We start from the raw sequence: 25,138 nt of genomic DNA on the forward strand, positions 1-25,138 counted from the left end.
AGAGGAAGCCCCGGTCCTCCGCGGGAATATCAATAGGGGAGCCAAGGGAGGAATGGAAGCCTCGACTCTCGCGAGGATGCTCCCGGCGGTCCCTTCTTCCCGAGGCGGGTTGTCACGTGACGCGGCCTCGCCCAATCACCGCGCGGGCTGCGGGGGTCGCCGCGGTTCCCGCCAAATACGAGCTCGGCGGCCGCGGCAGCAGCGGCGCGGGCGGGAGGGCGAGCGGCAGTGGCCGCCTGAACAGAGCCCGCGCCTCCGCCGCCTGGGGGGAGCTCGAGCCGCCGCCGGGGCGATGCTGGAGGAGTTGGAGTGCGGGGCGCCCGGCGCCAGGGGAGCGGCCGCAGGTCAGTTCGGTCCCGCGCTGAGGGGAAGGGGGGGCGCGGCGCGCGGCCTGCGCAGGCCGAGGCGGCAGTTGGGGGCAGACGGGCCTCCCGGCCCCAGGCCCGCTCCTCTTCGGCGGCTGTTCGGTCGGGGCGGCTGTTACGGCCGTAGCCAGGGCCCTGCGACCCGAAGGGCGCCCTCGACGTTATTGTTGCGGCCGCGACCATTTTCCCCGGCGCTTTTGCGTCAGTTGGTCCTTGCAGGGCTCTCTGCGGTCACGGGTCGGTGTGGCCCGGAGGGGAGACCGAGGCCCAGGGAGGCGGAGGGGCTGGCTTTGCAGGTTTCCGAGTGCGTTTGTGTCCCCTGAGCAAGTTGGACCGTGCAGCGGCCCTCTGGCCGGGGGTGGGGGGGGGAAACTGAGGCCCGGGGGCCCACGGGCTCGGGGACCAGAACAGCTGCGTCTGCGGGTCGGGGCAAGCCCAGGTAAGAGGCCCGGAGGGTGGGCTCGTCCCGGCGCTGGGGCTCCCGGCTTCTTGATCCTGCCCTCTATGCAAGGTGAAGACCTGCCTTCCCCTCCCCCACCGCACCTTGGGAGGGGGCTTTCCTGCACCTGGCGGGGCCTGGGAAACGTGGGATGGTGAGCCGAGGAGGACTAGACTGCCTTGTCTACTTTGCTTGACTCCCATTTTGTGCCTAGCGCCGGTGCAACGCTTGGCGCATAGTAAGTGCCTGATAAACAACCTGTCCCTTGAGTTGAGGGCTGACAGGGAGGTCCACTAGTCCGCTCCAGGGTTTCCCAGCCTGGGCACTGTTGACAATGGGGCTGTCCCTTGCATTGTAGCGTTGAGCATCGTGCCTGGCCTCCACCCGTTAGATCCCAGTAGCATCCCCTTTTTCCTACTTGTGACGACCCACAAAGTTAACCGAGCAGTGCCAAGGGGGCCGCAGGATGGGGGGGGGGCGGAATCGCCCTCTAGTTGAGAAGCATCGCTCCTTGGAAATTTCAGGGAGACATAAAATTCCTATCAATAAAGTTGGGACCGATCGTCTTGAACGGTCATTTAAAACAGTAAGAATGTTTAATTTAAGATTGTAAGAAACACCACCTTGCTGTGACCCTCCTACCATAAGAGGAAGGGGTGTTTTAAGGCTCCATAAAAATAGGAGCCATGTAATCTCAGAAGAAAGAGCCTTCGTAACTTTAGACACGAGTGTGTGTGAATCGTATGTTTGCCTTTGAACAATTCACATCCCTGGGTGGGCTACTCTTGCATGCTTCTGGGCCTGGGTCACTTTTGTTTCCCTCGCATCAAAGCTGGCGGGCCACACCCGTAAATCCTTGTGGTTGTCCTAAATATAAATTTACGTGGGTAAAGATTATCTATACTTCAGATAAGGTGGGGGAAATCCTGTCTTTGGTCAACAAGGACCTGGGAATGATACCACCTTGAAATGGGTAGAAAGGAGATGTGAATCCTGGGGGTCCTTGTATTCCAAGCCTGGGGCTTAGGCGAGAGCAGTTTCATCTCTGGACAGCTAAGTGTTTCAGAAACCTTGATCTGCTTTTTGAAAATACTCACTTGTGTGTATCTTTTCCAAAACATATGTAGATTGCCCTAAATAACTAACCTAGATTTTTTCAAGCCAGATCTCCTAGCAGGTGTCAGCTTCTAAACTTACTCTAACCAATTTAAGGATATTTTCCCAAAGACTTAGCTCTATTTACAGTCATTTTTGTCTCAGCTTTGATATTATTAGATGCTTTTTTTTTTTTTTTCCCGTGCAGGAAAATACTCTCCCTTATTTCTTGACAGCACGTCAGGTCCACCCCGACAAGCTCAATGTGCTTTAAATTGTTTTACCTGTATGGACTCTATTTAAGAAGAAAATTAGTCCTATTCTGATTTTGCAGATTTGGTGGTGGGGATGGTTTGATTGGAGGAGGACATTTTGGGGTCATTAATGGTGAAATCTGTCATGCAGTGTTTTCTGTCATCTCTACTTGCACTTGTTTCCCTTTTTCTTCTCTCTCTCTTTCTCTTTTTTAAGATTTTATTTTTTAAGTAATCTCTACACCAGTGTGGGGTTGAACTCAAAGCCCTGAGATCAAGAGCTGCGTGTTTCTCCAACCGAGCCAGCCCCTTGCCCCATCTTTCCCCTTTTCACTGTCCCTGTTACCATGCTCACTGGTGTCCCACTGTGTGCCAGTTCTGAGCTAGGCGCACAGGGTACAGTGTGGAACAAGTCTCCATGTTGTCACAGAGCTGCCATTGTGTGGGGAAGGGGGAGAAGACATAATAATCTAAGTTTCAGAGCGATGGTTACCACACAGAATGAGAAGGTGTGACAGTTTGAGAGCAGAATTTCTCAACCTGTTAGCATTTTGGGCAGATAATTCTGCCTTGGGTGCCATCCTGTGTATTTTAGGATATTTAGCAGTATCTCTGTCCTCTATCCACTAGACGCCCCCCCTCACAGCAACCAAAAATGTCCCTAAACATTGCCAAAGGCCCTGTGGTGGGGGTGGCAAGATCGCTCCCACCGGACAACCACTTTGGACGTGTTAGGTAGCTCCATATGAATTACTTCCGACTTCTAATAACTTATCCTTTGACACTTCATTCACAGCCATGGATTGCAAAGACAGACCAGCTTTTCCAGTCAAGAAGTTAATACAAGGTAACTGTCTGGGAAGGGGTTAAATACAGTTCCTGACTTGTATCCTTCATCATCTCCTCAGCAGTATTTTTAGTTTTCTTTGAGCAAGGGCCTTCCACTGGGGTCCTCAGGGCTTAAGGGCTAGAGGCGAGATAACGTTTGTACCTTCCAGTCAGAGGCTGTGGAGCCCCTGTGATTATGTTGCTGTTTTTTTAGGTTCCTGGGAGCAAATCTAGTGGTCACTGCCCTTACTTGGGTTTCTCTGTGTCAGCACTGTTGACATTCTGTAATTTTTTGGTCACAGTGTGGGGCTGTCCTCTATATTGTGTGGTTTAGCAGCATCCCTGGTCGCTCACCCAAGTCATGACAAACAGTAATATCTCCAAACTCCGCCAGAAATCCCTGGCAAGCTCAGCTGCCCCTGGTTGAACCACGGTTGGACAGAACGATAAACGTATCCAAATCCTTTGGTGTTTATTTGCCCTTAGGCCAGATTAGTTAAGTAACTGTATAAAAAAGTATGGTTTCTGGTGTTTAAAATTTTTTTTTAAAGATTTTATTTATTTATTTGATAGAGATCACAAGTAGGCAGACCGCAGGCAGAGAGAGAGAAGGAAGCAGACTCCCTGCTGTGGAGAGCCCGATGCGGGGCTCGATCCCAGGACCCTGAGATCATGACCTGAGCCGAAGGCAGAGGTTTAACCCACTGAGCCACCCAGGCATCCCTCTGGTGTTTAAAACTTGGTATCTGGTTCCACTGGAACAGTTTTCCTCTTCCCGTGATGACTGATAGCAAGTTTGGTATGGAGGGGAGTCACGTTAAGGGCAGCAGTCTCTGAGGTGAAAGGGGCAGGGGCGAGCCTGAGGGCATTCGTGTTTTCTAGAGAAGTCCGGACCCCCCAGACCCCCGGACTCCCCTCCAGCCCAGCAAGGTCGATGCTTATTGAGCCTACAGAATATCAAATTATCAATGGGGTGTCGCCTTTCACACTTCCCCTGTAAAGACGGCCTTCTCTCTCCGTTTCAGCTCGTCTGCCCTTCAAGCGCCTGAATCTTGTCCCAAAGGAGAAGAGCGAGGACGGGTCGGATGACACCAGGAGCTCTGAGGGTGCTCCTGCCCAAAGTCAAGTTCCTGATCTGGAGACCTCTTTGGACACCGTGGAGAACAACTGTCATATGGGCTCTGACATAGACTGTAGTCCCAAACTTGTCAACGGGAAGGGTCCCTTAGATAACTTTTTAAGAAACAGAGTCAAAACCAATATTGATGAGACTGCGGTCATCATTGATTTGACGGAGGACTCAAGTGACCAACTAGATGGCCTTGTGGCCCACAGTAAACTAGATGCTGCAGCCTCTCCCTCTGAGGAGGCTGTAAGTGGGGTCGGAGAAGAAGCTGGAGGTGACAGGGGGCCGCCGGAGGCCAGTCCGGAGGATGAGCTGGCGTGTTCTGAGGAGACCCTTTCCGACATTCCATGCAAAACCGAGAAGGAGGGTCCCGGCTCCGGGGGCCCAGAGAGGAGTGGAGATGGGCAGAAAGGCTCGCCCCCAAGCTGCCCCGTGCCAACTGGTGACGCAAGAATGTGCCCAGAGAAGGACCAGGATGGTTGGAGTGAAGCCAGGGGCATCCTGTTCAAAGGGAAGGTGCCCGTGGTGGTCTTGCAGGATATTCTGGCTGGGAAACCTCCTCGAGCCAAGTCTCCGCCTGCGACACCCGCAGACCAGGGCGTGCCCTCCGAGAGCGAGACGCTGGAGTCCGGCCCTGAAGAAGACTCTGTTCTTAGCCACTCGTCCCGGGGTTCTTCCTCTCCCACCAGCTCACCCGAGGGGCAGTCTGTTTCCAAAAAGCAGCTCGGCAGTCCCAGGCCCTCCCCAACCTGCACACCTATCCGCAGAGTGAGTATCTCTGCCGAATGCTGGTGTGGCAGTGGCAACGGGATTCAGCCTCTTGCTCTCCGCCTGGGGATACTGCGTGGCCCAGGGCGTTAGTGGCCAAGTAGGTGGGGCCACAGACTGATTGGGAATAAATTTTTTTTTTTTTTAAGATTTTTATGTATTTATTTGACAGAGATCACAGGCAGGCAGAGAAGCAGGCAGAGAGAGAGGAAGGGAAGCAGGCTCCTTGCCGAGCAGAGAGCCCAATGTGGGGCTCCATCCCAGGACCCTGAGATCATGACCTGAGCCGAAGGCAGAGGCTAACCCACTGAGCCACCCAGGCGCCCCATGATTGGGAATTCTTTGGCTATCAAAACCGTGAGCAGTGTTTGGTTACATGTGCCCCGCAATGTGCTGGTGGCTCTGTTAGTCACCAGCGTGTCAGGTGTCTTCTGTGAACTGCCATCTTGGTAGCAGTGGTTGTTCACACCTGAGGAGTGGTGCCATCAACTTGCCCACGTTCGTGAGGAGTCCACGTAAGCGGGCAGCTGCGACCCCTCGTGTCAGATGTCAGCTCCGTTTCTCCTTGCTGTTCTAACGCGGGCTCGTAAGGGGTTTAATGGGAAGGAGTTTTGGTGAAGAGATCCCAAGACAGCAGGAAGACTAAAAGGGGAATTCTGCAGGGTCAGCTCTCGTCAGCCTGGTCACCCAGACCTAGACACTGAAAAACCGCCCCCAGAGCGACAAAAACCGAAGGAAAATATGGCCCCATTTTAAGGACCCACAGAAAGATGACTCTCGAAATGCCTGTCCCTGTTGCTGGCTTATCAGCACGGTGGCAGCTGTCTCCGCTTTCATGCCCCCTTAGGGTCTTCTGGGTAGAACTGGTAAAATGAGTCAAGAATCCAGAAGTGTGTATTGACGGCATCCTTTGGTTGGGGTTTTTTGGTTTTTGGCTTTTGGTGTTTTGCTTTTGTAGAATTTTTGTTCACATTACGTTTTTGTTTGTTTTAACTAGGCTCGGTGCTCAGTGTGGGGCTCAAACGCACGACTTTTTAGACCAAGAGTCACAAGCTCCACGCATAGAACCAGCCAGGTGCCCTTAGGTTGTTTTGTGGTTTTGGTTGCTTTTTAGTGTAAGATCAGATCCCGGGTTGGATAATTCAGTCCCCACTGAACCTGCTTGATTTGACCTTGATCACTTTGTGAGATTTGATCTCTAAGGGACTAATTATTTTTCTGGGTTGACTGCATGGCTTTTATCTCCTGAGGAGTTTAGAAGGAAAGAACCAGTGGCTTTCTCTTTAGGTTTTCAAAATGGCAAGAGTGGAGCAATCTTTTCTTCTTGCAGACAGAGATACATTTTTAAACTTGCATGTGAGCCATTACTCAGACGCTCAGAATCAGAGTTGATGTCCCTTTCCGCTGTTAGCCATCTTGTTCGGTCCGGCCAGTTGCCTGAAATCCTTCCAGCCTGCTGCTGCTACTTAGCCTAGATCTTGTCATGTGATTTGTTACAGCCAGTTAGCCTAGAAAACAGGACATGCACATGTGTTTCCGTTCTTCTCAAGCACTTTATTTTTTTAAGTTTGTTTTTATACCCGTAGCCAAGCCCTAGGAATGGGAAATGACATAGTTGGGCCTTGTCATGAAACAGTTTTATTTTTGTCTGCTGGCGCCCTCGGCAAGCCGAGCATTAAACCGAATGTGGCTGGTTAGGAGATCCTGCGCCTTGGGTGTTGGCTCCTCCCTCTCAGCACAGGCCTGGAGGTCTGGAGAAGGCAGTGTTACCACGTGGCTTTGCAAATAATTTGCACTGAGTGGCGAAGGTTCACACAGCCCCAGAGCCTGCAGCAGCAAATCAGCCCCCCCCCCACCCCTCCCCCCACCCAGTGAGCTGGTGGGTCACAGGAGTGGAAGTGGAGCCTCCTGGTGGTGGTTGGCACCAGATGGATGAGAGCAAAGCCAAGTGATTTTCATGTGTCCCGGTGCTGTGAGAGCCAGACTCCCTGAGGGGGGGGGGCCAAAATGGACCACTTGCAACCACACCCACACCCACAGCCTCGTGCATTATCTCCCACCACCACCCCTCCCCAGGAGCAGGGAGTTTCCAATTCGCCGGTTAGTTTTGTGTTTGGTGCTCAACCAGCACCTTCCCTGGGGGGCTCAAGGGTTTCCTGACCCGTAATAGCTTGGGGAATACTTGTGTTTTTCCACTTTCCCTCTCCACGTCCTCCTTTCCAGATTGTAGGTGGAAACTCAGTGGAAGCTCACATACTGTTTCATGTTACAGTGTAACGTGTTTGGTTTTATTTGGCTTCCCCAGTCCTGGGGTTGGTACCGTAATCTCTGCATTTGGATGCCCTAGGCACGCTCCTCTAGTGCGCACGTGCTTGCGTGCGTGTTTCCCTTGCAGGGGACTTAAGATGCAGCTCCTGCTGTGTCTTCCCAAGGAGTCTGAGATGGTCTGCTTGAAGAGCTTCATTCTGTTGTTTCTTGTGTCCTTTATTGTGTTCATTAAAGCACCAGGGTTCCGGAGACTCGCTTTGAGAACAGGTCTGGAGGAACGCAGTTTGGGCTCATGCGGGCTCTTCTGGCTGAATGGTCGCTCTGTAGCATTGGAGCATTTTACCATCTGGAATAGAAGTTGGCTTGCGCTTTAGCCATGAATTCAGCCTGCTTTAATGGCGATAAGAGGTTTAATTTTTCATAAACAAAGATGTGGATACAGCTGTGTTCCTGGAATCTGGGCATGTCTACAGATGAGCCCAGGTCGCTGGAACTTTTCCGGGTATAATTTAAATTACACAAGTGCTAAATTCTTCGTGTTCAAAAAACATCATTGAAGCATGACACTCCCTCCAGCCCAGCTCTCCCACGGTTACGCTTCCCCGTGCGGCTTATGTGAGAGATCCTTGGGAATACGCAGTATCGTTTTGTGTCCTTATACGAGCCATGTGCTGTAAATATGTTTCTTTTTCATTCTGGGGTGCCTTCCATATGTTTGATATTTTCTCTACAGGCCTGGGAAGGTCTCTGGTTAGCTGCTGTCTTACACCTGTGGTCTGGACACACTGCGGAGTCGGTCTTGTTGGTAGATGTTTCCATGGTCTCTTATTCTCAGCCTTGACGAAGCAACTCTAATGTGCTTTCTTCTGCATGTTTCCTTGGGCTGCTGTTAAGTAGCACTTGAAGCTCCGGGAGGCACAGGTGAATGTCGCCTGCTGGCTCTTCCTCCACTGCAGCTGGAGCGGTTTGCAAAGGTCGCACGTCTCCCCCGCTGCTGTCTCTCCCCTGCGGGGAGGTTTTTAGCTGCTCCTGCTGCGTCACTGCCTCTCCTCACTTCATTCATTGCTGCTTCGGAGCGAAGAAATCCACCTCCCTGTATACATAAAGTCAGAGCAAGTGGCTCTGAACGGGTCCTGCCACGTGAAGTTCGTGCCCATGGTTCGGTCTGTCTTGATGTCCGGGGTGTCGATGTGTGTGTGTCAGCTTCCTGCTGGGGTCTTGGTCTTGTTTTTGGCAGCCGAGTTCCAGACGGGTGATGTGTGTGGTCTCCACTTGGGGAGAGTTTCATAGACACTGGGACCAAACGTCAAGAAGATAATCTGTCAGACCAGTGAGGCCCATCTGGGTGCATAGTGACGCAGTACACCCTGGTTCCACATGAAATGATCACAGCTCTGGTCGTCGATCAGTAGCCGGCTCCTGGGAGTCCGTCACCTGCCCGGACTCGCCGCGGAGGGGACGCTCTGTCAAAGGCACTGACTGTGTTTTCCTCTCAAGTGCACTCCTCGTGTGGGAATCTGACCATCACGTTGGGTAGTATCAATTTGAACACAAATTCAACAACAGAAATGCAGCAACTTGCAGATGCTGCTGTTCAATCCTTTCTGGTGGGAGTGATGTCGGGGACTTGGCAGGCAGAGCGGACTCTGGAGAGGCGGGTGGTGTTTCTCAAGCCCTTGGTAAAACTACTTCAGAAGGTGGCATCTGCGCTGGCGCGGGCTCAGTAAAGACAGGCTCAAGCATCCTGGCACGATGCTAGAGGCATTTGAGGTGCTGCCAACACGTGGCTTTCATGAGACTGCTGCCATTTCCTAAGGGAAGGCTTAATCCAAGAAACGCGATGTGTCCCGAGTAAGAAGGATGTCTTCTTGATTTATTCGTCTGTAAGTTATATTCTACATGAGGTCGTAGGCTTTCCCCAAGGAATCATCACTACCTAGTCTTGTCAGTGTTGTCAGAGCATCTTGAGGAAAATGGGCCTTTGGTTTTTCAAGTCCCCAGTCTCACCTTCTGGCTGCCTCCTTGTCTTCACGGAGCCTGGGTAGTTGCTGCTTTTCTGTGCGCGCGCTCCGCACCGCTCTTCCGTCTGACAGTTTGGCTTTCCGGCTTCCCCGCTCTGGAGGTAGCTTAGGCCAGTAGTCTGAGTTGTTCACACTCAAACCGGAGGCCGTGAAGCCAGCAGTGAGTCCTTCTGGCCGTGCTCACCCTGCAGCCGGGCGGTAGAGGCTGTTGTACTCTAGGATGCAGGGGTCCTAGACCAGATGGCTACCTCCAGCAAGCTGACCTTTTCCCCTGAACATTCATTCGCTCCACATCTCGGAAAGCGGAGTGCACATTGATGGCTCATAGGTAGTTAGGCCACAGACCCGTTAACTTGTTAATTTAACTTTTAGACATTACATAGAAAATGTAAACAAAATTGCCAGTATTGGCTCCTCTTGGAAAAATCAGAAGGGGCTGCTGTGCTGGGTTACTGGCTCTGTCCGTTTCACACGGGATGTGTCCCATGGCCTCTGTTACAAAGCCTTCTACTCGGTCACATGCTGGACGCCAAGGCTGGCTGTCCACTGCCGTTTGCTGCTGAGCCTGCCGTGTTTCTCCTGTGCTTGGCCCCCCTTCGGTTTTGTTATCTGTCTCCCCAGTCTCCTGTTTGATCCCCAGAGACATGCATGTGAATGGTCTTTGGAGTTCATGACCCCACCACGACATTTTGGTTTTTGGTTCTGTTTTGTGGAAACTAGTCACTGGAACGTTTTCACTGAGCTCTTTTTGTAAAGAAGTTCTCAATAGTGTGAGCCCCTTATTCCCCCTTCCCCTTCTTTCCCAGAGAAGCGTGTGATATGTTACATGTACTGTAGTGATTGAAACAAGCCATGTTTAAAGAAAAATATCTTTCATTTCAGATAACTAAGAAACTCAAAGCTTCTGCAGAGAAGGACAAGCTCAAACTGCAAAGAGTAAGACATTTCCCCTGAAACAGAAAGTTAACCTGCTGTGCTTTTTGTATTGAATAGTAAGCAAGGCCCCTGCACCCCTCCTTTGCCTGTTCCCTTTCCCTGCTTGTCCTGACCATGACTTTGAATCTTGCTTCATTTCACACAGCTGTGCCCTGGGACTTGTGGGTTGCATCATTTTAGTGACGATTTTGCACGTAGCCTTTCTAAGCTTCTGTTATGATCATGGTTTCTCCTACTGTCTTGATAGCTGGGCTTTGTAGCTGACACTTACCAGCCCCTTCCCACATGCTGTGTTGGTCTGGTGGCCACGATGCTAGATGGGTGATTACTGTCTAGTGTTGCTTCTGAGTCTTGCTTTCTGTCACCTGGGGGTCACTACCTGTCTCGCGCTGCAAAGCAGAGGACGTTTTCCTCATTGCTGTAAGGAGCAGAGAAGGCCAGTGGGCTTCCGCAGCCCAGCCAGCCTGTGGAAGGGGTGATGAGGACAGTGGGTCTGGGTTCACCCCATGCTTCCTATGCCATCCGCCTTATGGCTGCATTCAGTTTTTATGGGTCCGCTTTTGGTGGTGCTTTTAGAGTTTCTCTCATTCTTGGAGAATTTCAGAGGTTGACACACATGGGGTGGGGGAGGGACATGGGGCTCAAGTATGGCCGGTTTCCAGAAGCCTTCTGCCTTCTTACTGAGCAGTGGGCCCACACGACTCCTTACCACCTTGCATGCTTTCCCCAGGCCAGGCACCTTCTTCAAGTGTCCGAGCCGTCCCCGGAAGGTGCAGAGGGCGGGCGCTCTGTGAGAACGGAACGCTTCCGCCATCACTAGCGGAGAGGCTCTGTGGCTTTCCTTAAAGTAACAAAAGGTTTCTTAGGGCAGAAGGTGGGACATTCCCTAGAGACGAGCGCAGAGTCCTATGCCCAGACCGAAACCGGAGTTGCCAGGCTCCTGATGTTGAGAAACCATTTCCGACATAAATAGTCCTCGAAGTTTCGCTGGTGCTGTGGCAGAAGGGGAGCCCCTGTGTCTGGCAGGTGTCTCGCCTGCTGAGCCAGAGCTTGGGCTTAGATAATGATGCAGTGCCTCAGGCCGTGTGCCGGTTGTTTGGAATGAGGAACTGATGTAAAGATAAAAGCAAATTCATTTTTTGCTTTTTTTGGTTGTTTTCATTTCCCCCTGACTTAACAGATTCCCAGTCCCTGTCTCATCCCGATCTTCCATTTCAGAGGAAAAAAAATAATCCCTATAATTTGATCTGGTTTGGGGAGGATGGGAAGAAAAATGCTTTTGTTTTAAAGGTAGGGAAGCAAAACTTACAGGTATTTTGTGTCTTTATTTTATCATCATTTTCTGATTATGTCATTGTTTTCAATTGTTTTTAATTAATTAACCAAGATAAACTCCGCTCCACTTTTAAAGATTTTGAGTGAAGCTTATTTCAAATCGCGCGGAAGGTCCTGTGAGCATTGGCTGGTGGCCGTCACTCCTCTCCCAGGGGCCGGTGTGGTAGGGCGCCGGCTGGCAGGTCCCTCCCGGGTGGGCCGCCTCTCCTCGGCCTCCACTGCCTGCGGGCGCAGGGACACAGCCGCGGGACCCTCTCTCGGTGCAGGACAGGGAGCGGCTGGGCAAGCAGCTCAAGTTACGGGCGGAGAAAGAGGAAAAGGAGAAGCTGAAGGAGGAGGCCAAGCGGGCCAAGGAAGAGGCCAAGAAGAAGAAGGAGGAGGAGAAGGAGCTGAAGGAGAAGGAGCGGCGCGAGAAGAGGGAGAAGGACGAGAAGGAGAAGGCGGAGAAGCAGCGGCGCAAGGAGGAGCGGCGCAAGGAGCGGCAGGAGGCGCTGGAGTGCGTGGGCCCTTGGGGGTGGGTGGGGGTGGGGGGGGATGGGAGCGCGCACCCTCCCCAACCCCTGCACGCGCTGGCCTGCCCGGGACCGGGCCGCGCCTTCCCAAGGCGGCCTGGGTCCACGCACACCTGAGCTGCCCGGCCGAGGCTGAAGGTCCTATCTCCCAGGGCGAAGCTGGAGGAGAAGAGGAAAAAGGAAGAAGAAAAACGGTTGCGGGAAGAGGAGAAGGTAGGTCATTGTCCCAGGACCTCTGCAGGCGTCCCCTCTGCCTGGGGAAGCCATGTGGCCTCGGGGACTCTGCATGGAGTCTGACGCCCCCGAGGCCTTCACGGGTTTGGAGAGCTGACAGCAAAGGAGTGCTCTCACCTGTAAAAGGCCGGGCTCCTGTTCTCGGGGCCGCCGTCTCTTATTTCTTCGTGTTCATCTTCTCTTCCGCTGCAGCGCATTAAAGCCGAGAAGGCCGAAATCACGAGGTTCTTTCAGAAGCCAAAGACCCCGCAGGCCCCCAAGGTGAGCGCCCGGCTTCCTCCGGCTCGACTTTCTCTTGTCGCGTTCGTCCTTCTGGAAAGTGCAAGGGTATCTTCTGACCAGGGAGCTTCCCTTTCATCAAGAGGGGGTCCCCGCTTACAGAGGGAGCTTTTACTTCTGATAGGCTGGAGACGCAGGATTTTGTCATTCGCTCTGTCCTTGAAAAGGCAAAAAGTGGCACGTGTGGTAAAACCACTGCCGAGTGTTCGGAGGTTGCTTCCCGAGCAGTTTTGCGTTAGGAGCCGTGTGGGAAGGTGTCAGAGAAGACCTAGTGCTTACGTTCAGGGAGCTGAGGCGTGGGGTAGGAGGCGAGAATAAGCATAAAACAACAGTTCAGAATTCACAGAATTCTGCTTCTCCAAGCTGGCATCTCTAGCAGCATCTGCTTCCGGAGACCCCAGACTTCCCTCCCCTCCCTCTGCGCTCCAGAGGTAACCCAGCTCCTCTGATGCAGGGGTGTCCATCTAGAGCTTTCTGCGCATTTACACGTCTTCATATGTTTGTGTGTTTACATACATATCATGAGTGTGTTCCGTCCCTGCTTTGTTTACATCGCTGAATCCTGGATTCTTGCCCTGCTGGCACGTTTGGGTCGGCTTCGTTCTTTCTGTTGCCGCTTAACTTTTCATAATGTGGATGGTGTCACAGACTATGCCATTGCCCCATTGATGCCCCATCAGTGGCATGGTGACTGTCACTGACAGTCCTCTCTGCACATGTGCCTTTTTTTTTTTTTTTAAATTTTTTTAAAGATTTTATTTATTTATTTGACAGAGAGAGACCATCGAGAGAGGGAACAAAGCACGGGGAGTGGGAGAGGGAGAAGCAGGCTCCCCACTGAGCAGGGATCCTGATGTGGGGCTCGATCTCAGCACCCCGGGATCATGACCTGAGCCAAAGGCAGATGCTTAAGGACTGAGCTCCCCAGGTGCTCCACGTGTGCCTTTCTTTAGGACGGCTGCCTGGAAGCAGGTTGATGCTTGGTCCAGGGATACACCCTCGGACAGAATGACTGATTGTATTAGTCCGGCCCAGGTGCCCTCCCAGCGGGAACATCTGTGCTGAGCCTCGTGGGGAAATGAGCTCTTCCCCACCTGCGCTGGCACGGAATGGAGTGTATTTGACCTTCACTAATCCAATGGGCAAAAAAATTGATGTTCTTCTTTCACTTTACAGTTTTCCTTGATTCTAGCTGGACATCTTTTTGTCTTTTGTTCGCCGTTTGATTTCTTCTGTGACTTGCCAATTCCTATTTCTTACCTATTTTTCTACGGGATTGGCTTTTGCTCTGACCTCTAGGAGTTACTTCTGCAGCCAGGATTTTCTTTTTAAAGATTTATTTATTTATTTATTTATTTATTTGAGAGGGAGAGAGAGAGTGCACATGCACAAGCAGAAGGAGGGGAGAGGGAGAAGCAGACTCCCCACTGGGCAGGGAGCCCGATGCAGGGTTGGATCCCAGCACCCTGGGATCATGACTGAGCCAAAGGCAGACGCTTAATGACTGAGCCACCCAGGTGGCCCACAGATTTCATGTTTTAATGTCAACATTCAAAATTTTTTTTTTAAGATTTTATTTATTTATTAGAACAGTAGACAGAGGGAGAAGGAAAAGCAGGCTCTCCACTGAGCAGGGAGCCCGATGTGGGGCTCGATCCAGGATCACGACCTGAGCCGAAGACAGACACTTAACCGACAGAGCCACCCAGGCGTCCATTAAATTTTTTAGAGCATTTGGCTTATGGTTACAAAGCCTTGTATACCCTCTGGCCATAGACAGATATCATCTCTTTCCTAGTTTTTTGGTCTAGTTTTCACTGTATGTTTTTAAAGATTTTTTTTAGGGGCACCTGGATGGCTCAGTGGGTTAAGTGTCTGCCTTTGGCTCAGGTCCTGGGATCGAGCCCCGCATCGGGCTCTCTGCTCAGCAGGGAACCTGCTTCCCCACTCTCTCTGCCTGCCTCTGCCTGCTTGTGATCTCTCTCTCTCTCTCCCTTTCTCTCTCTCAAAAAAAAAAAAAAATCTTTAAATTTTTTTTTTTTTTTTAAATAATCTCTATACCCAGTGTGAGGTTCAGACTCCCAGCCCCAAGATCAGGAGGCGCCTGTTGCACTGGCTGAGGCAGCCAAGCCACTATTTGGTTTTTTATGTGTAGTTCCTTAGCTTGGTTGGAGTCTTTGGTCCTATGGGCTCGGCCCTAACTCTGTCCTGTCTGGGTGCCTGATAGCCCAGTTCATTAGTGAGGTGGGCCGTCGGCTGGTTCTTGGCTTTGACTGCAAGTTGGGCATCACCAGGGAGATTTGCAAAATCTTGGAGCCTGGACCCCATCCAGGAGCGTCCCCAGACGGCCGTCTGTGCAGCCACGGTGAAGGCGGCTGCCGTAGTGTTCTCTCCTCAGTGAGGTCGGAGGCTGGCTTGCTTACACTGAGCTTCCCAGATGGGGACTCTCCTCCTGACCCCGCACGTCCTCGTGTGCCAGCTTTGGGATCTGCTGACAGACGTGGCCGGTGCTGCAGGAACTCTGAGGGGAGATTAAATCCACCAGAACTTGTGATGAGTGATTCTTAGGGAGCAGACATCGGTGTGGCAGGTTCCTGTCTGCCTTCAGTGTTGAGATGGGCTCTGGCTCGTGAGTCATCTTGTCCCAGTGCAGCTCTGGGGAAGCGGCAGTCACTCCCCGGGGGCTCAGTTCCCTCTCCTGGGATCGCGTGTCCTATTGCGCCCCACCCCCTTCTTTTTAAAGAGCTGTGTTTAGTGGGTATAATGCAGAGTAAAATTCACGCATTCGGTGAGTTCTGACAACACGTAGGGCTCCACAGCACCCCCCTTCTCGAGAGCTGAAGTGTTGCTGTCGCCCCAGTTGGCTCCCTATAATTGGTGCCCTCCTCCCCCCTTGGCCCCCAGGCCCCAGCCACTGCTGATGTGACTTCTGGCCCTCTAGTTTTGCCTTTTCCAGAAACTTGTGCAAATGACATCACACAGCGTGTAGCCTTTTGTGTGTCTCCCTGGGCTTAGCGACCTGGATGAACGTGAAAAGGAGCATCCCCGTGCAGTGTGCCCGGCGGCGCCTCCCCGGCGCGCATCACGGCGTCTTCTCCCTTTCAGACCCTGGCTGGCTCCTGCGGGAAGTTCGCCCCTTTTGAAATTAAAGAGCACATGGTTCTCGCCCCTCGGTTTCGGACTGCTTTCGACCAAGACCTCTGCGACCAGTTGGACCAGCTCCTCCAGCAGCAGAATGGCGAGTCCTCCTTCCTGAAAGATCTGAAAGGCCGGCAGCCCCTCAGGTCCGGACCCACCATGGTTTCAAACCGAAACACGAATATTCATAACAGGTTAGTGGCCGGGGAGACCGTCTTTTGCCTGTTGGTGACATCAGAGCGCAGTTGGAAAGTGCCAGGGGGTCCGGGGCAGAGCCCTGCCTTCTGGTCTGCTGCGGGCTCATCACGGCGGGTTGTCTCCCTCCGGGGCCTAAAGCCAGAAGCTCAGTGCTGAGTGTCGGGGGCGCTGGCCTTGCCGAAAGCTGCCGCTGCGGAGGGCAGACTGGCCGGCCGGGCTCCCTGGGAGCAGCTGCCCTGTTCTTGCCAATCCCCGTGCTCTCTGGGATCTCGCTTCTGTACATCCTGCGGGGTAGCAGCTTGGCCATCTTGTCTCCGCCTTCTTGCTCTGTGTCCCTGGAATGAATGTCCCTTAGCTTCCTTGGGAGCAGGTGGTTTCCCATCTCTGGAAAACGTTGACGGCCTGCTTCCTTGAGAAGCCGGGGTGGCGAGCGGCGCAGAGCGGGGAGGCGCATTGCTGGGTCTCCTCCTCAGCGACGTGGTGATCGTGGAGAGCAGCAAGGCAGACGGCGTTCCTGACAGGAGGAAGTTCGGCAGGATGAAGCTCCTACAGTTTTCCGAGAATCACCGGCCGGCGTACTGGGGGACGTGGAATAAGAAGACGACCGTCATCCATCCAAGGGACCCCTGGGCCCAAGACAGGGTGAGCACGTGGCGGCGGTGCTGCTGGTCCCGGCGTGTCTGTCTTTCTGTGTCTCTGCCATTCCAGTGTTTTCTGCTTTGCCGGCCCCGAAAGAGCCATGACGCGCTGCGTCTTTGTTTCCTCAGAAGTTCCTGGACTATGAGGTGGACAGTGACGAGGAGTGGGAAGAGGAGGAGCCGGGAGAGTCCCTCTCCCACAGCGAGGGGGTGAGCACGCGCCTGCACGGCTTTTGGCTCCCACCCAGAGGGCTGCGCTCGCTCACAGCCAGCCTGTGTCTGACCGGCGGTGGGGACACCTGGTTGGCCTCGTCATCTGAGCTTCCAGCTCATGGTTTCGGCTCGGGTAGTGATGTCAGGCGCGTGAGAGGGAGCCCCATGTCCGGCTCTGTGTGGAGCAGGGAGTCTGCTCGGGGTCCTCTCTCCCCGCACCTCTTCCTTTGCTGCCCGTGCTCACTCACTCTCTCAAATAAATAAATAAGTCTTTATGTTAAAAATAGTTTAAAACAACCAGATTTCCAGCATCTACTGGAAAATCTTATCTAGTGACGCTAGCTCACCTGGCAGTGGGACTGAGTGGTGTCCGGCCTGTGAGATGGCACACGCTGACCCCTGATCTGCCTGGTCCCCAATCACCCCTCCTGTCTTACCTCTGGGCGGCTTCACTCGCTTGTGTTCTGCCTGACCCACACCGCCGCTGCCTCCCTCAAATAATGGGATACAGGGGCGCCTGGGTGGCTCAGCCAGTTAAAGCCTCTGCCTTCGGCTCGGGTCATGGTCTCAGGGTCCTGGGATCGAGCCCTGCATCGGGCTCTCTGCTCAGCAGGGAGCCTGCTTCCTCCTCTCTGCCTGCGTCTCTGCCTACTTGTGATCTCTGTCAAATAAATAAATCTTTAAAAAACAATAATAATAACGGGGGTACCTTCGAGGGGTTTCACCCCACGCCCGTAAGCATGACACTCAAGGCAGTAGATGCCTTTTCCTTCCTTAGATGTTCGCAGGTGAACATTCTAAACAAGGCATATATTCTGTTGCCACATATTATGAACCGTTTTTCTTTTTTGAGGATGATGATGACGAAGTGGGAGACGATGAAGATGAAGACGATGGTTTTTTCGTGCCCCATGGGTACCTGTCTGAGGACGAGGGAGTCACTGAGGTGAGGGGAGAGCCGGGGAGGTGACTGTCCCGGAGAGAGCTCGCCGAGCCGAGCCGCGAGTGTGGGGGCTGTGACAGTGGTGTGACGGCCCAGCTCACCCACCCTCGTCCCACGCGCGCTTTGCGACCCCAATACGTAGTCATTTGTGGGGTCTCGGGCCTGAGCTTGAGTTTTGCCTGGGGAGGGTAGTGGAGGTCTACAGAGGTAGGGGAGAATCCCAGATGGGGCAGCGGCATGAGGAGAAACCCGAGTCAGAGTTTCCGAGCTGAGGTATAACGAACTTAAAAGAAAACATGCAGATCTTAGTTATTGAGCACAGTGAGCTTTAATGATTGACATTTGTAAATCCATCACCTGAAATAAAATCTAGAACTTTCTGTGTCTCCAGATGGTTCCCCTATGCCCCTTGGAGTTAACCCCCAACCTCTGCCACCAACGTGCTAGACTCTGGCAGATGGCTGCTTTTAGGGCTCCGACAGCCGGTCAGGTTGTCGTGTTGGGACAGTGGAGGTTGGAGAAGTATGCCGTTGCCTGGGGGAATGGTTTTGCCTCTCCCAAGTCAGGCTGGAGGGGCGGGTGTTCCTCGTACATTTCCAAGCAGCAAAGCAGGCTGTGGAGCCCATGGGCCTCCCCGTCTCTGAGAGCAGTGTTGGGCCTGGCTTGGAGGGTGACCTGGGCGTGGGGTTTGGGGTTGGTGATTGGATGGCCCTGGCGTCACACCGTCCCTAGAAAATCTAGAGTGGCCTTGAGCAGCTTACTGGTGAGGATAGAGTACTTTAGCCCCTGCTGGTCATGGCCAGAGAGGATGGGCACGTCCCAAAGAGCAAACGGCATGAGTGCCAGTCTCCGTTGCATCTAGGAAAGCACTCCGCTGTTTCCCGGCGGTGATGTTAGGAAGGGGGTGCGGGACACGGTGGGGGCCGGGACGTGTGGATGGCTGTGCCCAGCCCCAGCGTGCTCGTCCCTCTCCCTGGCCCGGGGGTGGGACGAGAGGGCACAGGGGCCCGGGGACCCTGAGAGAGCTTTGCTGTCTGCCCTGCAAGGAGTGTGCTGACCCAGAGAACCACAAGGTTCGTCAGAAACTGAAGGCCAAAGAGTGGGATGAGTTTTTGGCGAAGGGGAAGAGGTTCCGCGTGCTCCAGCCCGTGAAGATCGGCTGCGTCTGGGCAGCTGATAAGGACGGGGGCGCCGACCGGAAGGTGCTGCAGCAGTTCACGGCGTGCCTGCTGGAGACGGTCCCTTCCGAGGAGGAGCAGACGCCCAAGGCCTCCAGACGGGAGAAGAGAGACCAGCAGAGTGAGTGCCGGCGCCTGCCGGGAACGGGAGGGGATGGGGCTCCCAGCGCCCCGGGCCCAGGGAGACTGCTGGGGGGCTGGACTGCGATGCAGGAGGGCTGTCGGCCGATCACAAAAGCGGCGCCGGCTGAGCGCATCTCTTGCTTTCTTGATACGACGGCGGGACCCGGCCCTCTAATTAGCGCCCTCCCCAGAGGGCCGGGCTCGAGGTCACACATGCCTGAGGCCTCTGCCTCCTCACTCTTCGGAGCCGGGGGAGCCCCGTGACTCGGGAGGAGTGGGCACATGGAGGGAGGCATGCTCGTTTATCCGGAGAAATCCCGCCTCGGGAGACCTGGGCTGCCCAGCCTCCCGCAGCTCACCTCGAAAGGCCTCCCCGCAGCTGATCGCGTCTCTGACCTTGGTGACAGCCCGGGAGCCTTGTGCGATGTGTGTTCTCTCTCCCGGTGTCTCCCCGCCCTGCCCCCACCAGTCTTGGCGCAGCTGCTCCCGCTGCTGCACGGGAATGTGAACGGAAGCAAAGTGATCATCCGGGAGTTCCAGGAGTGCTGCCGCCGGGGGCTGCTCGGCAGGGACGCGGGCAGTCCCGACAGCAGCTCTGCCAGCCCGCCCAGCCCCGGCTCCTCCCGCCCGCAGACCCCCACCGCTAGCGAGGACGCCGCCGTCCCCTCCAAGGCCAGGCTCAAGCGGATCATTTCCGAGAACTCGGTGTACGAGAAGAGGCCTGACTTCAGGATGTGCTGGTACGTCCACCCGCAGGTGCTGAAGACCTTTGACCAGGAGCACCTGCCCGTGCCGTGTCAGTGGAGTTACATCACCGTGGTGCCCTCGGCCACCAGGGAGGACAGTGGCAGTGTCCCCGCCACGGGGCCCAGCCAGGGGACGCCCATCTCGCTGAAGCGGAAGTCAGCCGGCAGCATGTGCATCACCCAGTTCATGAAGAAGCGCAGGCACGACGGGCAGGTGAGGGGCGGGGCGGGCTGGGGGAGACCCGCAAGGGGGCTTTTCAGTTTCTGTGAAGTGTCTTTGTTAGAGCAGTTTTTGAGTCAGCAACAAAAGTGAGCAGAAAGTGTAGCGATTTCGCGCGTTTGCCTGGTTCCCAGGTGCCCCGGTGGCACCTTACAGCGTTCTGTGTGGAGACTTTTCCAGTCTTTATGTTTTTGCTTTTACCTTTACTTCCTGTCGTTGGAAGCACTGACCGATCTGGGCTTTGCCCGACCTCGTCCACACAGTGGCGAGCAGAATCGTGACTGGGAGCACAGGCGGCGGTTTGTTGCCCGGGCAGCTCCCTGATCACTGAGGGCCGCACCGGGAGGAGCAAGTGCGAGGGGCCGACTGTGGGGGTCTGGGGGTGCGGGGACGGCGCCGTCTCCGAGGCCGGCTGTGGGCGCAGACGGGCACGGACCCGGCCCCAGCCTTCCCTGCTGTTGCTCCCCAAGCAGTCCTAGACGGAGCCAGAGCATGGCTGGCTCTGCTTGAAACCAGCAGTGGGAACCCCAGCTTGAAATGGCGGGGCTGGAAAATAGCCTTGTTCGTCTGTCTGTCTGGGCAGCCTTCCTTCAGGGCCCCGCCATGTCCTTGCCCATTTCGTGGGCGTGGGTGTGGAGTCTCACCCGAGCCCAAGGGACGGCCCCGGCTGCATCCTGAGCTCCATGGTGCCTTCTCCCCCGTGGTGGATCTCACTTTCAGGACAAACAGTGTTTTTGTTTTTGTTAAGATTTTATTTATTTGTTTAACAGAGATCACAAGCAGGCAGAGAGGCAGGCAGAGAGAGAGAGGAGGAAGCAGGCTCCCTGCTGAGCAGAGAGCCCGATGCGGGGCTTGATCCCAGGACCTTGGGATCATGACCTGAGCCGAAGGCAGAGGCCTAACCCACTGAGCCACCCAGGCACCCCGAAAACAATAGTTTTAGACACTATTACATGTTCCTCAAATGCCAGGTCCTAGGCTAGGCGCTTTATGGGAATCCCTGTGCTTCATCTGTAAGATACTTTGTTATCACACTGAGCCACCGGGAAAGGAAAACCCCCGGTTGTGTGTCCGGGAATCTGCGCAATGGGGAGTCTCACCTGATGTTCCTCGCGTGAACAGTCGCCTGTTCCCGTTCCCTGTTCACGGGTCGGGCCCTCCAGAGGCTCCGCAGTGCTGGGGACTCACCCGAAGGCTACAAAGCAAGTGAACCCCCTCCAGCCCCTCACAGGGCTCACCTGCTGCCCCTGGGATTTTTAAAACCGCTCCCGGCACAAGTACCACCGGGCCGAAGCTTCGGAGTTCTGGGCGTCCTGGGCCCGGTGACGCGGATTCAGCACGTCGGAGCGAGGAACTTGGGGTCTCCGTAGGATTTTATTTAATTTTTAGAGAGCGAGTGAGTGAACGTCCTCAAGCAGATTCCCTGCTGAGCGCGGAGCCAGACAGCGGGGCTCGATCTCAGGACCCTACGGGCATGACCTGAGCCAGAGACGCCGCTGACCCAGCCGCCCTGAGGTCTGCGTTGTAAAATCTCCTCGGAGGGCGGCTAGGTGGCTCGGTCAGTGACGTGTCTGACTCGTGATTCCTGCTCCGGTCGGGACCTCAGGGTCTGAGGTAGAGGCTGCCGCCTGCTCGGCCGGGACCGGCCGGGAGCCTCCCTCTCTCTCTGGCCCTCTGCCCGCCTGCTTCTGCGCGTGCGCCCTCGCTCGCCTCAAATAAGTAAATAAATCTTCAAAGCTAAATAAATACCAGAAGCCCTTTAGGAAATGCCATGTGCCAGGCCCAGGACCTCCGTGTGGGCCAGCACAGTGTGTGCCTGTGGGGAGGGAAGCTCTGAGCGCCTGGCTTCTGGGGCATTCTGGGAGCTGTGCCGTGGGCAGTTAGCCTCACCCCTGCTCCGCAGAGGGGGACGCAGTGCTCGGCAGTCCTAGCTTCAGGCCGTCACTCATAGGGCCCCAGTGTCAGCTTCAACACGGGCCAGCGGTTTGTCCCGAGCTCCGGTAATGACAGGCCGCCCCCGTGTCCCACTCCCTCCTTTCTTAGCATGTGGCCTTTGTCTTCGTGGTCACACATGGCTGTCGTGTACCTCCCACCGGCAGACCAAGGCAGCGGAGACTTTCCGCTTAGCTGGGTTCACAGGACTGGCCAGGCGGCCTCGCTCGGCTTCCGGGGTGCAAGGGCAGGGTGGGGGGGATGGCTTTGGGGCTGCCTTAGCCGGGGTGCCCCCTGCTGACAGCCCCTACATAAACGTGCCCGATGCAGGTAAACTTCTAGAAGGTAAGACTGGAGGCCCGGAGCCTGTGAAGCGTTTGGGCTTGGGTTTTGGTAAAGCCGCTGATACTTCCCTACCCGTGCCGATAGCTGCTGTCAAACCGTGAATGTCCGCACAGATTCTAGATGGGGTTGAGCTTTCCTAACTTGTGGGAATTTGTTTATTTATTTCAAATTTTTGCTTCAGTTTTTGTTTTGTTTTCTCAATTTTGTGGGAATTTAAAGATCCTTTTGAGTTGACAGCTGGCCTGCTATACCGCATGTTCACAAGGCGTCACAATCAGTCAGGTGAACACGGCCGAGTGAGGCACCAGGACTGTGGTCTTGTGTGGTCCCCGGGGGGGACTTGAGCTTTAGACTCTGATTTTATTCTGAAATGGGGAGTGGCCCTGTTTTCCCTTTCCTGTCCGAAATCGCCTCTGATCAAAATGACCCCGAACAGGTGTTCCACAGAGTTGATTCCTGATCGTGGCTAAAGGTCTTTCCAAGCCCAGAGCGTGGGGCGGGCCCTGGGCCCCTGTGGGCAGTAGCAACAACCTGAGCGCCTGTCCTGAGTGTGGGGGGCTGCGGCTGGGGAGCCCCCTGCAAAGTGGCAGCACACGGGAGACCTCATTCCTGTTGCTCCGCGGACCCACCAGATGCCTCCCGGTCAGCGTGGGGAGAGCCCGGCTCTGCTCTTCTCAGCCGGTGAATTCTCTGGAAACCGGTGGTTTGAGGCATCGATGCTGCGTGCTCTGGGGGCCGCTGGCGTGTCCGTGGGGCTGCCCAGCCAGGCCAGCAGGCTGCACACCGCGTGGTCCTGCGCCATCGCTCCTTTTCCAGGCAAACAAATGCCCATTTCTGTAGCAGAGGAATTCCGGGAGAGTTTTGAGAAAGAGCTTCCCCTTTTGAAATCAGCCCACCTCTGCCTCTGCTGGTTCTTTGTTCATCTACATAAAGCAGGGGCACTTGTACAGATGGTTGGTGTTTAAAATTGGCCCTTTTAACTAACTAATTAATTCTTAAAAATTGGCCCTTTTCCACGTGGTCCTTCTGTCCTCTCTGGTAAAAGCTGATGAACACAGGTCCAGAAAGTCGATGGAGAATCTGCCCACAGCGGCTTGGATGGTGTCGTCACCAGCAACAATGGTCCGAACACGAGTGACAAGAGAGAGTTGTTGGGGGCCGGGCAGAGGGGCTGAGCCCTGGGCAGAGGAGGTGACGCTGGCTGGCAGAGTTCTCCACTGTTTATTTCAAGAGAAAGTGAAAGTGGGCATTTTATCACTCTATCTTCAGATCACACCAGAAAGCCAGATTGCTGATTCAGAATCGGCCAATTTTTGTAAATAATGCTGGTGGTCATTTTGGGAGAGCTGAATGAGGTCGTTGGCGAGAACCTTCTCCCCCCAACCTACAACAAGGCTCCTTTGCACATAGGTTCTGAAGCACACCCCTGCAGCTTGTTCCCAGATCAGGTGGGGGGTGCACACCGGCCCATCTGCTGCTGTTGCTGATGGCCCATGCCCCCTTGTCTGTCCAGGTCGGGGCTGGGGACCTCGATGGCTTCCAGGCAGACACGGAGGAGGAGGAAGAGGAGGACGGCGACTGTGTGATCCTGGACATCTCGGATGTCGGGGGTGAGAATCTGGCAGGAAAAGAACGCACACCCCGTCGCTCCCACACTCCTCCTGTCTGTAAACAAGGGGGCTGAGCTAAGAGACCCCAAGAGGCGCTGAGTGGGCTGGATGGGAAGGGGCGGTGCGTTCTGGTCCAGGGTCTGCAGGATCCGGCTTCTCCGAAAGCTGCCTCGTGCCCAGCGGGACTGGACTCCAGTAGCCATGGCAGAAATAGGTACAGTAACGGGCCAGCAGTTGGATGCTGACCACGTTGTGGTGCTGTTCCAGAAGCGTCCCACAGAATCGGCAGTGCACCTGCAGTGCCAACCCCTGGGCTGGGAGCCATGGAGTCTTGGGGCGGTCTCGGGAGTAGAAGGGGCTGAGTCAGGGACACCTGGAGGGGGCAGTGAGGGGGGCCAATGTTTGACTCTTGCCCAGTGAGCCCAGGAGGGGACAGGCTCTGAGGGCCGTGAATGAGTATAGTTGTCTGAAGGGGGGCGTGGGGGCAGTGACTTGGGCCCCTACCCAGTCTGGGGGTGCAGCCAGCTAAAGGCCCCTCCTTCTCTTGCCTTGCAGAGGCTCCGACCCCGTGTGGAACCACTTCTGGAGCTGGGGGGTCCGTGGGAATGGACACCAGCGAGAGCCCCATGCCCACCAGCTCGCTCAGCTCCTGCTGAGTGCCCCGCTGGCCCGGCGTGTGTAGGTAGAATGGTTAGGGCATTCACAAACGCCTCTTGGATACTTGAAAGTCCTACAAGTCCTGTGTAAAGAGCACTTTGTCCTGCTTCGCAGGCCTCTCTGGAGGTCTGGAAAGTTTTATAGAGGATGCTTGATTTGTTCCTTTTGGTATTTGTAAAAATCCCCCCCAAAAGCTGCATATTAATCTGCCCTTGAATAAAGCATTATTGCGATGTGAGGATCTGTACAGGGACAGCCTGGTCGCGCCTGTGGGCCCCCAAGCAGGCGCTGTGATGAAATGCTTGTAAATGAGTTGAGGCGGCTCCTCAGCCTGATGTGGGTGTGTATAAATTTATTGTCCAGCCCTGACCTGGTGCATCTGTCGTCTTTTCAAGCATCATTCCCTGTGCATGGTTCCATCCCCTGGGGCTGGCCCCCCACTCTGGGCTGGTGGGTGCGCTCTCCCCTACCCGGTATGTGGCTCGGTCGTTTGTATAAAGGGTGACACCTTGCAGCACTGTCCCCACTCTTGGCTGTAAAATCCTTGGCCTCTATGCTGACCTGGTTCAAGGTGACAGCTTCTGGAAAGTGCTTCTGTCAGCCTATCCCTGCTGCCCATCTGTTAGGCCACCGGGACTGGAACTGTAGCTTCCAGATCGACTTCAGGGTTGGGTCACTCTTGGGGAAGAATGCATGGACAGCTGTGGGCCCCTGTGCCCTGGAGCGGCCCTGTGTTG

General features: G+C 54.7%; 1 protein-coding gene across 5 annotated transcripts; it reads left to right on the plus strand.

Moving 5' to 3' along the window:
• CHAF1A (chromatin assembly factor 1 subunit A) lies at positions 1–24,770 on the plus strand. 5 transcript variants are annotated; one of them, XM_082750925.1, is made up of 15 exons: positions 1–344; positions 2,950–3,000; positions 4,007–4,875; positions 10,047–10,100; positions 11,702–11,931; positions 12,100–12,160; positions 12,374–12,442; positions 15,566–15,792; positions 16,270–16,438; positions 16,564–16,644; positions 17,501–17,593; positions 18,637–18,889; positions 19,361–19,851; positions 23,648–23,744; positions 24,300–24,770. In XM_082750925.1, the coding sequence occupies exons 1-15, from the start codon at positions 53–55 to the stop codon at positions 24,398–24,400; spliced, it is 3,138 nt and encodes a 1,045-aa protein (XP_082607051.1). In that variant the 5' UTR covers positions 1–52; the 3' UTR covers positions 24,401–24,770. The 5 variants fall into 5 exon arrangements, with proteins under 5 accessions (XP_082607051.1, XP_082607052.1, XP_082607055.1 ...); XM_082750926.1 differs by having other exon boundaries at positions 16,318–16,438; XM_082750929.1 differs by lacking the exon at positions 1–344 and adding an exon at positions 368–602.
• The last annotated feature ends 368 nt before the right edge of the window (positions 24,771–25,138 follow it).

The sequence above is a fragment of the Mustela nivalis genome (genome assembly GCF_964662115.1).
Source record: "Mustela nivalis genome assembly, contig: HAP1_SCAFFOLD_2105, whole genome shotgun sequence".
Lineage (NCBI taxonomy): Eukaryota > Metazoa > Chordata > Mammalia > Carnivora > Mustelidae > Mustela > Mustela nivalis.

Excerpts from the sequence above, each read along its gene's own strand:
- CHAF1A (XM_082750925.1), top strand. The coding sequence starts at position 53 with ATGGAAGCCTCGACTCTCGCGAGGATGCTCCCGGCGGTCCCTTCTTCC. Across the intron at positions 11,932-12,099 it reads GAGCGGCAGGAGGCGCTGGA|GGCGAAGCTGGAGGAGAAGA; the intron begins GTGCGTGGGCCC and ends CCTATCTCCCAG. Across the intron at positions 18,890-19,360 it reads GGAGAAGAGAGACCAGCAGA|TCTTGGCGCAGCTGCTCCCG; the intron begins GTGAGTGCCGGC and ends TGCCCCCACCAG.